The 11,789-nt window shown below is 37.7% G+C and overlaps 1 protein-coding gene across 1 annotated transcript in view; it reads right to left on the reverse strand.

Moving 5' to 3' along the window:
• Positions 1-10,995, reverse strand: part of LOC107712054 (complement C3-like) — a gene marked incomplete at its 5' end in the record, with an annotated part of 23,150 nt that extends 12,155 nt beyond the window's left edge. Inside the window, 20 exons of the mRNA XM_016517180.1 lie at positions 179-269; positions 700-745; positions 868-958; positions 1,727-1,786; positions 2,015-2,173; positions 2,272-2,435; positions 2,593-2,749; positions 3,892-3,987; positions 4,442-4,601; positions 4,760-4,835; positions 5,458-5,661; positions 6,634-6,717; positions 6,978-7,038; positions 7,162-7,374; positions 7,666-7,805; positions 7,907-7,995; positions 8,109-8,220; positions 10,476-10,517; positions 10,764-10,893; positions 10,972-10,995. Coding sequence (XP_016372666.1) covers positions 179-269; positions 700-745; positions 868-958; positions 1,727-1,786; positions 2,015-2,173; positions 2,272-2,435; positions 2,593-2,749; positions 3,892-3,987; positions 4,442-4,601; positions 4,760-4,835; positions 5,458-5,661; positions 6,634-6,717; positions 6,978-7,038; positions 7,162-7,374; positions 7,666-7,805; positions 7,907-7,995; positions 8,109-8,220; positions 10,476-10,517; positions 10,764-10,893; positions 10,972-10,995 — 2,199 coding nt within the window. The remainder of the gene's footprint in view (positions 1-178; positions 270-699; positions 746-867; positions 959-1,726; positions 1,787-2,014; positions 2,174-2,271; positions 2,436-2,592; positions 2,750-3,891; positions 3,988-4,441; positions 4,602-4,759; positions 4,836-5,457; positions 5,662-6,633; positions 6,718-6,977; positions 7,039-7,161; positions 7,375-7,665; positions 7,806-7,906; positions 7,996-8,108; positions 8,221-10,475; positions 10,518-10,763; positions 10,894-10,971) is intronic.
• Between the last annotated feature and the right edge of the window lie 794 nt (positions 10,996-11,789).

Consider the following 11,789-nt stretch of genomic DNA (forward strand, 5'->3'; position numbering starts at 1 on the left):
TTTTCATATTTCTGAATGTATCTCTCCTTCCCTGAAGACAACTGAGAGCAAGAAAATAAGAAAACAAAAACCTCAATACATGACATGATCAAAATGCTTTATGTCCTGTCAGCAGATGAGTGTTAGATTCCTCTTCTATATACAGAAACATAACTGCATCAGTTTATCATCACAATACCTGTTTAAGATCACTTTCTTCAACTTCAAATCCAGTCGGTAAGCCAATGTCCAGAATAGTCATGGTGGCATCAGTTTTATCATCTTTGTAGCTGTGAAGATGGAGATCAAGAGCAGATTTTAATAACTGGTTTAATTTTGCTCCATCTTCTATGTGTTTAAAGCTGTTTTCACACTAGAGCTTTTGGTTTGAACCCGAGTCCGTTTGACCTCAGAATTATTATACTGTAGTAACGCAGAGCTGCTCGTCTCTGAATAAACTGTCTTTGTTAAGTGAGTTGCATCTGTCAGAAACTCAGTGAAACTGGAATCTCTGTCGGAGTCATTATCTAGTTACAATGGTAACCAGTTTTCACTAGTACTCACATACATTCATGATGCAAACATACTGCCAATGTGGGAAAAGCAAACTCAGGCTGTGATCAAAAAAAAAAAAAAAAGTGTGAAAACAGCTTAAATGATAAATTACAAATAAAATAGTGTATTGGCCTAATAATAAACTTAGGATTTTTGTTTACATACAAGAAATCCATAGTGAGCATGTATGTTTCAATGGCTCCTTGTTTTGCTAAGGAAAAAAATGTTAGTAATTAAAATCAAAAAGCAGCATATAAAGAAGTATTTTGGAGGTTTTATTTTAGATCTGAATTTATGGAAAGTGCCACAGAAAGGGCAGGAACTCAATCTTACGTTCAGGATCTTTCTCCATTTTAACAGTCAGATCAAAGAAAGTACAGTCAGATTTCTTCTCAACAGGTCTGGCGTAGTACAGTGTCAGAACCTGAAAACAGCAGCACATCACAGATTAGATGTTCAAACACTTTAAACGGTTAGTTCACCCAAAAAAATGAAAATTCTGTCATTAATTACTCACCCTCATGTCGTTCCAAACCTGTAAGACCTTCGTTCATCTTCAGAACACAAATTAAGATATTTTTGATGAAACCCGAAAGCTTTCAGACCCTGCATAGACAGCAACGCAACTGAAACGTGTTATGGCCCAGTAAGACAGATTACATGTTCTAACACTTTAAACGGTTAGTTCACCCCAAAAAATGAAAATTCTGTCATTAATTACTCACCCTCATGTCGTTCCAAACCTGTAAGACCTTCGTTCATCTTCAGAACACAAATTAAGATATTTTTGATGAAACCCGAAAGCTTTCAGACCCTGCATAGACAGCAACGCAACTGAAACGTGTTATGGCCCAGTAAGGACATCGTTAAAATAGTCCATGTGACATCAGTGGTTCAACCATAATTTTATGAAGCTACAAGAATACATTTTGTGCACAAATTAAACAAAAATAACTTTATTCAAAAATGTCTTCTCTTCCGCATCAGTCTTTGCTGCACGTTCACGACAGTAACATGACACAGTTCGTTATTTTTGTTTACTTTGCGCTCAAAAAGTATACTCGTAGCTTGATGTATTTTACGAAGATGAACAAATGTCTTATGGGTATGGAACGACATGAGGGCGAGTAATTAATGAGTAATTGTCCCTTTAATCTTGCTGTTGACTGTATAAACGCTCATGAACACTCACTGAGAGAGTGGCTGTTTCAGTTCCTTTAGCAGTTACATTGAAGTCCTCGTTTATGTCCACCTGTTGAGTGAATGCAGATGTACTCGAGTCATCAGAATAATCAAATCCATGATATAACAGAGATACCTGAAGATTTAATTGATCAAACACTATTGATGTAGACAATAAAAAATTATGAATGACAAACAACAAAACTCCCATAATTCTTCATTTAATATCATACCACAAAAACTTTCAACTGACATGAGCCACAAACAATTTGAATCTAGTAGATGAGTTACTCCTCACCCTGTCTGATTGTGTAAGATGCATATTATCTCTTTTAAAAATCCATCTGAGAGTTTTGAGTCTTCCTTCCACGGACAGCTCCACGTCCAGATTGAAGTTTTGCCGGTCCTTCACCTGCGTGCGATACTCTGCCACGGCCTGGAACACCATGATGGTCGCCTAGAAAAGACAGAAAAGCATTCAAATCCTGTCCTGCAGTGTCAGTCCTGCACTTGTTCTGCTGTTCATCACAGTCAAATGATGAGGTGTTAGTGTACCTGTGTGGTGCCAGATCCTCCATAGTGAGACTGCTGTCTGTTCAGCCAGTGCACTGCTTCTCCTGCTTTATCAAAGTCTTTGTCCTTCACAAGCGCCAGCACAGCATAAGCCGTCGCCTCTAGTGAGTGATGATGCTGTCCAGAGACAGTCCAGGACCGACCGGCTGTTTCAAACACAACACAGCAATAGAAACAGGATTGTCTCAAGCAGCTGTCATTAAACCACAAAACATCTGTAATTCTTCCATTATTTACACTTGGGTCGGAGTGAGTACTGTTGCAAAGCGCAGCTCTTTTTGATGCCTTGTTGACTTGACTGACCTTCATGTTGGCTGGAGTGTTTCATCAAGATGTCTTCATTGAGTTTGTTAGCACTGGCCATGGCGTAGGACGTCAATGCAACAGCGTAAAGATTGGTCAGCTGTAAAAGTCGACCTTCTAAGAAAGAAACAGCCTTCCTGATACTTTCATGCAGACTCTATAAAAGTGTGAAAGGTGAAAATAATTTCTTAGATCTGCATCCTACAGCATTCACCATAATCAACTGTTAAAGGAACAGCTCACCCAAAAATGAAAATTCTGTCATCATTTACTCACTCTCAAGTCGTTCCAAAGCTGTACGAGAAGAAAGAAGATATTTTGAAGAAAGTTGGTAACCAAATAGTTGCTAGTCCCCATTTACTCCCATAGTATGGAAAAAAATACTATGGAAGTCAGTGGAGACCAAAACCTGTCTGTTACCTACATTCTTTAAAATATCTTCTTTTGTATTCAGCAAAGAAAGAATATTTTTACAGGTTTGGAATGACATGAGAGTGAGTAAATGATGACAGACTTCATTTTTGAATGGACTATCGTGTTAACTCCTGAAGGTTCATGTGTGTTGTCCACTGATCTGTATAATGACTGGATTGCTCACTGTGCTGCCATTAGGCGATGAAGACATCGTAAGTGTTCGAGCGGCCATGTTGCTATTCCCTACCGGCAGAGAGCATCAGACAGCCAAAACACTGACCTATCATCACCTGATTGTGCAGTATTTTTAGGATATGTCTATGTGAATTAATTGTTACTTCAGGTGTAATCTGTAATGTATATGGTCTTTTCAGGAAGGATAAGCGATATATTGGAGTTGGCTTACTTGTACGAATAAAAACAATATTACAGAAATCTTTCAGATTCAGATTTCAGAATGAACACTTTCTTATTTGTAATATATATATGTTGAGGATCTCGTCTGGAATAGGGAATATGAATATGGTGGCACGGTGGCAACATTTTTTATGACTTCATGAGCAATTCTCTAATATAGATCAGTGGTGTTGTCACCTGTATGCTTGGACAAATCACAATTCTTTAGATAACCTTGTCATGAGGACCCATAAATGATACAGTCAGAGAGCTGTTTTAAGACTGTAATAATGAGATCAGAGATAAACATTTTGTTTGCCTTGACTATATGGCCACATACTTACTGTAAAGTTTTCGGGGTGATTTACAGAACGAGCAACCTCATGAATGTGAGCACAGGATTAGGCAGTAAAAGATGAATGTGCATGTGGCCAAAGATTCAGGGGGGGGGAGCACCAAACCTGCACATGGTGAAACAAATTAACTTACAGCAACTGATTCAGCACAGATCTCTCTGCCCTCTTGCATGGCAATCACAACAAAGGCCGTCAGAGAGGCAACAGCATCTTTGCCACGCACGTCACCCTGGAATAAAGCATAAATAAACTAGACTATCACAAAAACTGTCAAGATTGTGTGTGTGTGTGTGTGTGTGTGTGTGTGTAGGGTTCTTACAAAGTCAAATTCAAGCACTTTTCAAGCAGTTTCAAGGAGCATTTTCAAGGATTTCCAGCACTCATACGAACCCTGGTGTTACACATTCAGTAACAATTTGTTCATTAATGTAGAATGAAGTGCAGTGTTCTGGTCTTGATGTGAATTTGGCTTCTGTGAATGACCGAAATGTTGAAAAACAAGCCAGATAATTTCCCCTCATGAAAAATCTTCCTCCATAGTCACTGCATTGTTATATTTTGTTTGTTTGTGCTGCAGATTATTTAAGGCTTTACTACTGGAAACCACAGTGAAATAAATCATGGGTTCATTGCATCTTTCTTTTGTGAACACAGATGGACACATTCAACAACATTCAATTTACCACCATCTCTTCCTGCATTACAGCTGATTCCTCTTTAAAGGAGCCCTCTGGCAGTTGTTTGTGGAGAATCAGCCACTTAAGGGCGCTGCAGATCACATTATCCTCTATAGTGACAAGGTTAGTAGCCATGCTGAAGACTTTAGCCACATATGCTGTCAACCTTCAACAGACAAGCAGAACAGAAATTAATCAAATGTAAAACAAATTATGATTATCATTACTAATGATGTAATATATAATGTAATACAAGAGAAACTAGGCATGAAACATAAAAACAAGTTTATTTCCCCAAAAGTAATGACATCAAAATGACTTTACCATGTGCTGCTCTGCCTCTCTCTCCATGCAGCATAGGATCCATCTGATTTACGGTAACCCAGCTGCCGCTGATAACCTTAATATGAAAAATAATAAAGAAAGAATATTTATTTGTTTATTATCTGCATATTTGTTCCTGCTTTTGGTCTAAAGTTTTCAAGAGAGCATCTTTGAGAGTGTTTTTTTTCCCAAATCATAGTCAGATTCATCATCAATTTATATCTATTTATTGTTTATTTATTTATATGGTGCTTTTTACAATACAGATTGTTTTAAAGGGCACCTATTATGCAAAATTCACTTTTACATTTTGTTAGAACATAAATGTGTGTTGGCAGTGTGTGTACACAACCATCCTATAATGCTAAAAATCCACCCACTGCTTTTTTTAATCCCCATAAATCATAAGCAGTGTCTCAGAACAAGCCGTTTGTAGAATCTGTACAATGTGACGTTACATTTCATATGCCCTGCCTACAAGTGTTGACGGACAATGACGTATTAGCAGAGACCCCGCCCTGAGTGAGCCGCACACCATCCGCCATGTTCATCTTCACGCAAGAGCATTTAAAAGCAGCATTCAAGTAAGAAATGTCTTCTTATTAAAGCTATACATGAGATTTATTTTCCCAGTCAAATCAATAATATTGTTGAATATTTAGTAATCTTGATTTTTATATCTGTTGTGTGCTGCTGACCTGTTCTGATATGGTTAACAGCTTCATTACGGCGCTCCATGCCAACAGTGTCCCACTGATTGGTGCTGTCCAGATAATGAGTGGCTATGAGAGGTAGAGTCATATAGATCATGTTCTGCTCTCCATTACCACTGGACTGGACAATAAACCGCCCCATGAAGCTTCCACTGATGGCCTGCTCGACTGTCTGAGCGATCTCTTCAGCTGGAGGAATGTAAGAGGAAACACAGGTTGAGAATTCAGTTTATTATATTTGTACGCAACACTCTCAACACTATATGTGACTTGTAGGTCTTCTATCTGGAAGAAATGTAAAATGTTAGTCCAGATCATGGTTTCACCGATCACAGCGCATCTTGAAAACAGCTTTTACAAACCCATTGCAAGTGTTTTATTGAAAATCTATCAAATGCAATTAAGTGATCATCTAATATGTCCGCTGATGCAGCAGTTTATATTCTTACACTCAGCAGCATGCATATAATGGCTATATTGTCCATTTCTCTGTCTCCTGCTTTGTTGGGGGTTATTTCATATACAGTATGTTAGATGTGCAGCAGCAGTATTTCCTACATGCTCACAGCAGTATGTCTGTGGATGTATTGGCAGTAGCAGGTCTCAACTCTGCCGCAGCATCAGGCCCGGATCAAGAATTCAGAATCTCCTGGGCACAATGCCTTGTAATATTATAATAATTATTGTAATATTATAATATTTCAATTATTTAAATCTTTCCTTCATTTTTATTGAAAACAAATGTCTTTCTGATCTGATATGTTATGGGAAAAAAAAGAGAAGAATGAGTTCGGCAAAAGGTGGATTTGAACTGGTCGATCGTGTAAAAACACACCACCACGTGCTTTACGCCCTGCGCAACTAACTCCGTTGTATGGTGCACGTCTTTCTTTAGTAATGCTGTCTACATCAACCACACATTGGTGGGCGGAGCTAATGTAAAGAGCCTCTGAAAAAAAAAAAAAAATCTTCCCACTCGCTTGGGCCCCAAGACTGCAAACCAGCCCCAACATTAAGTACCGTGATAGAATCCTCATACAAGTACAATTTGCCATGGACATTATGACTGTAGATATAGGCTTCACCTCTCTCGAAATAAAACATGCATACAACTTTAAAGAAATAATCACTACACATTTATGAAATCATCTTTTTCCTTACCAGTAATTGAGATGTACGTGTCAGCAGGTGTGTCTGGAAGACGATCAGCTCGTATGTCAGCTTTAAAAACTAAAGATTTTTCCCCTGATCCATTTGGGACGAGAAACAGAGAAGAACAGCAAGATGGAGGAAGAGTCATGAGTCACGAGCTGATCATATTTTATATGATTTTGGTAAGTACTGAGCAAGAAAAGAGCAGGAGTTCATTGTGATCTCTGGATTGGCTAAAACTAATGATATTCATGGACATTTTTTCATAACTGGCTAGAAGTGTAATGTCTGCTACGTTGTATAGTGGAAGTGTAACACAGTGATGTTATTGTGTGCTTCACAGTAAATCTCACCATTCTTAGCAGGATTGAGCTCCACATTTTCTCTGCGTAATGAAATCAGCACACCCTCAGACTGAAAGAGAGAGTGTTAACTACCAATGATGCTCTAGTTTATCTATTGAAAATGACAAACATCTATTAATGATACAAATGACTAAATAAAATAAAAAGTGTCAGAATTTCCCATCAGACGTACCACCACCTTCAGCGGCTTTCTCACTCCATCAGTGAAGATGTCTTCATATGCAGAAGCTTTCACCTCAATATCATGATTTCGCAGCGTCATGGGAATAATCACATATGAAACTGCCATGCTGGAGCCTTTGTCAACATATACTGTTGTTCTGTATTTGTCTTTCTTACTGGCAGAGCTGCAAACATCTTCTGTCTCCATGAACTCCACACGCACCTGGATACAACAGGAGAATGAGACTCAAACTGCTTCAATATCTAGAGGAAACTTCAATCCAATATGAGTGAAGGAGGACATTTCTGTTTTAGCACAGGGCAGTATCCTACACTTTTCTTTAATTTGAGTCCTGAGCAGCACAAAAAAAAAAAAAAAATTCTCAGACTCCATGTAATGTATGTTGTCATTAGAACATGATTTGACTAAAAACATAATTGGTTACTATGACTCACACAGCTTTAACTTTTACCATAAATTTTAAATGAATTTTTAATATTAAATCGAATCTACCTTCTGCTTCATTGGGGTGTAGTTGTGAATAATGGCCTTGATTTCCAGTTGTTCGCCACGCACAGCTGAGTAAGGCATCTTTAGGTCAATGAAAAGGTGTTTAAAAACGACCATCTCCTCAGGTTCTGCCACACAGATGCCTTTGAGGAGGAACACAGACACACAGAAGCATTTAAAGCAGCAGCTCCTGGATGATGATATTTTTCAGATCATGTATTCTGGGTTTGCAGCTTCTCCTTACCAAGTGTTGGTGACAGACTGACAGCCAAGATCTGCCAGGTACTAACAGAGTCTCTCAGGAAGATCGGTTTTGTGATTGATGTTGTTCCACTGGAATATGAGGAAAAGACAGATAGAAAATCATAGACAAGCTTCATCTCACCAGCAAAGATTCAGTTCAGTACAATACTGCTGTCTATAAAGAAACACAAACTCTTTCTTACCAGTGGTTTTCTCTGCAAGTGGGTAGATCAATCTCCTCCCAAATCATACTCTCAGGAAACTGTGTACGTGACACAATCTCTTCAGAGTCTGTATAATAGTCGTCATCATCATCTGTTTTTAGTTTTAACAAAAACAAATCATTAATCTCTCTGGGATCTAAAAAACAAAACAAAAAAACATTTAGTACTGTTACTGTTACACATCCCTACAGAAGAGCTGTACTACCACTGAACTTCACTGTGGGAACCAGGCACTTCTCACTGTACTCCTCCTCTAGCAACACCTGTTAGATCCGAAACGATTAACTTGGTCCCATGAGACTAGATTATGGATTCCCAGAAGTCTTTATTTTGTTAATATGGGCCTTGGAAAAAGGTTGAATGAGTGTATTTTGCTTTGGTCACAAAAACAATGTCGACAACAACCATGCATGTCACTTCTGCAGGCTGCACCTTACTCTGTGAGATAAACAGTCACCCTTTTATAGCTTTTGCTGGCTCTGAGACACTCGCTTGGCATTGCTCCTGCTCTTTTTCTAGCAAATAAATAAATAGATCACTCATCACTAAATGAAAGCTTAAAGTCAAGGCCTGATGATTTCAGGGGTCTCGTCACAAGTTCATTGTTGTTGAATTTCTGTATTACTTTTGTTGTATTTTCACACTTAAAACAATGTTGGCATTCCTCTTGTACCGCTGTCCTCTTGAGCAATGAAATAAGTCTCCTGACAGTTCTCTCCCAAGTGCTTCCGCTGTTGTCACAATTAAGTCTGAGAATGATTCAGTGGGCTCTATAACACTTTTAATGGTCAAGAAATTACTTCCCTTTAAAGTTTTGGTTCATTCTTAGCTGTTGATCAAAAATTAAACTTAATATTAAACTTACACCAAATATGTTTTTATTTAGTTTCATTTAGTAACTTTCAGGAGGGTGTACTCATTTTTGCAACACAACATTTTATCACTTTGATAAGAAAATATTTTCCTGAATAATTTGGACATGCTTCTTTGGTAACTGATCAAGCAGACTTGCTGGAACATTATATCTCTAAAGAACCCTAACATGTCTTCTAAGTAAAGAGTAATTGCTGTTTAAGTTTAAGTTTCAGAAGAGGTGCACTCATTTATGCAGCATATCTATGCTGTAACTTTATTCCAATACAGCAGGCCCGTTTCTAGGCATAGGCAAGCTAGGCGGTCCAATAGGTCACCTAGGGTGCCACCAGCAGAAGGGGAAGCCAATGAGCACATGTACTGGTACTGCATTTTAGCAGAGTTGTGATAAAGAGTGGCACGGCCACCCTGACAAATGATTGCAGCCCTCACTGGATCCCCCAACATCATTGGGCTAGAGTACTGTCAATCTGACAATGCCTGTATGCCATTGGATCAGAGCGCCGTCATTTGCGTCAATTGCTGCCGGATTGCTGAATGTAAATTTGCATTTGGAGCATCAACAACACCATTAGAGCAATGGATTCTGTCAATCCGTTGGCAAGGTAAGGTTTTTTTTTTTTTTTGCCATGCAATAAAGCTAATTTCAAAGGCCAATTTAGAATATTGGTACAGTAAAAAAGTGCACAAAATTAGGGTTAGGGTTAAATCTTGCTGCAAAATTGGTCCAAAAGGTGTGCGTTTTTGCGCCAATGCATTGTTAAAGGATCAGTGTGTTGTGTAATATTCCCATATAAAACTTTAACGACCAATTAAAAAATATTGGTAAAGTAAAATCCGCTAATTCACAAGATCAGTACATCCTTTATTAAACCTCTTTGTTGAATTTAACGCATCCTTATGAAAGTGTCGAAATGCTGAATTAATTCATTCACTTCTAACAGCGCTTAATGGAAGCAGCATCATAAACAGATGGCAGAGCGTCGTGTTATTAAAAGGGGAAGTTCACATGTCAATGAGTAACAGAAATAAGTAGCTGCATTCTGATTACCCTTACGAAAAAGAAGTTTATTCAAGTGTTCTATTAGTATACTTAAAAATGTACTTCAACTTTACTTAAGTATACTTACTAAAATAAACTTGAAGTATACTACTTTTTGGTAAGGGTACTTTCATGTGACTGATCAAGCTTTTTATGTAGTTTGGGGTAACAAAGCGTTTTATAGGTTTGACTGAAATAACAATGAAAAAAAGGACCCCTTAAATCAACGTTTCAAACAAGAACAACAAAACAATAAAAAAACAAAAAAAACAGATAAAGACAAAAAGTAGTCATTGATAATATATAAACATGTATCTAAATCCAACTGTAATAAAATTAATTTTGGGGGGATAACATATCTAACAGCAGAGATGAACTCTAAAAGCATGTTTAATATTTAAAAGGGTTGAATCAGAATTACTGTTTCTCACCTGATCGCCGTCTTCTCTTTGAAAGGAAGGGACAATCAGCCGCTAGAGAAAAAAATTATTAGAATGAAATTAGCATATGACACTCTGATGTATGATTGTGGAAATATAATAAACCAGTAACTGTTTAGTGAATTTGTCACGAAACGTCTCAAATGTCTAAATCTGATGTAGGAAATTGTTTCTAATGCATGGTGTGTATTGATAGTGCCTTTCTGGCTTATCTTTACAGAATAACATTTACTGATATGTTTTATTCAAAATGAAGCAATTACAAATATACAAACATACTTGTTCTAGTGTTGGTTCCTCCTGCAGTGCTGGACTCAAACATCAGACTTGCATCAGTGAAAACCCCCATACTGTCCCTCCCACCTCCTGCTGTACAGCCGGTGTCATGCTTCTCTATGACGTCCCAGATCTAAAGCAGCAAAGAGATCATTTATAAACCAGTCTCAAGCGTTCAGTGACTGTTGAGATGCTGATGAACGTCCTTCACCTTTGTCTGAGTGAGTCTGTAAACTGAATGGTGACGATGACTGTCCCTGATCCACATACACTTCATTACATAGAAAAAGAGCAACTTCAGCATTTTTAAAAGTTCTTCTTTCGTGTTGAGAAAGCCATACAGGTTTTAAACAATATGAGGATATTTTTATTTTTGTACTCTGATGCTCTTTGAGAAGTGTTTGTGCTTTGAGTGTTTGTGCCGATTGTGCAGATCTACTGGAAGTGACAGACACAATTGAAACTATGTTCATACGACCAGTAAAATAATTTTAGTAAATAGAGTATTGTCTTTGTTCATTTGAAAGTTAAACTATCAGGACAAGTTTTGGTTTCACATATAGTACATTATTTTGTAGTTTACATACAACTTTATTTTAATTCACTGTGCTTACAATTCAAGGATTGATTTTGAATTCAGTGAAAATATTTTGTCTTACTTGGCTTCAATGTCGACTGCCAGACTCGCATCACGCACATAGAAGAATGACTTGCTGGGCTTTAATTTCACTTCAAATGTTGGAAGCACTAAAACCAAACCAGACAAAAGACACGCAAATAAATCAATAAATACATTGTTTTAATTGTTATCACATTTATGTAACAATCAGTTTTTACCATATTCTTTGACCTCAAAGTCTGCAGTGAACTTCGTCTGAGGAGTGTTTGAGAACAGTGTGACCACCTTCCAGATCCCAGAGCTGGAGAACATTCATAAATAAGCATTATCCGATAGACTAAATCAGCATTATAACACAGATCACATTTACGAGTAGCTGCTGTGTTGTTTGCAGATAAATTCACGAGTTA

The sequence above is a fragment of the Sinocyclocheilus rhinocerous genome, unplaced genomic scaffold (assembly GCF_001515625.1).
Source record: "Sinocyclocheilus rhinocerous isolate Xijiao unplaced genomic scaffold, SAMN03320098_v1.1 scaffold3676, whole genome shotgun sequence".
In the NCBI taxonomy this organism is placed as follows: domain Eukaryota; kingdom Metazoa; phylum Chordata; class Actinopteri; order Cypriniformes; family Cyprinidae; genus Sinocyclocheilus; species Sinocyclocheilus rhinocerous.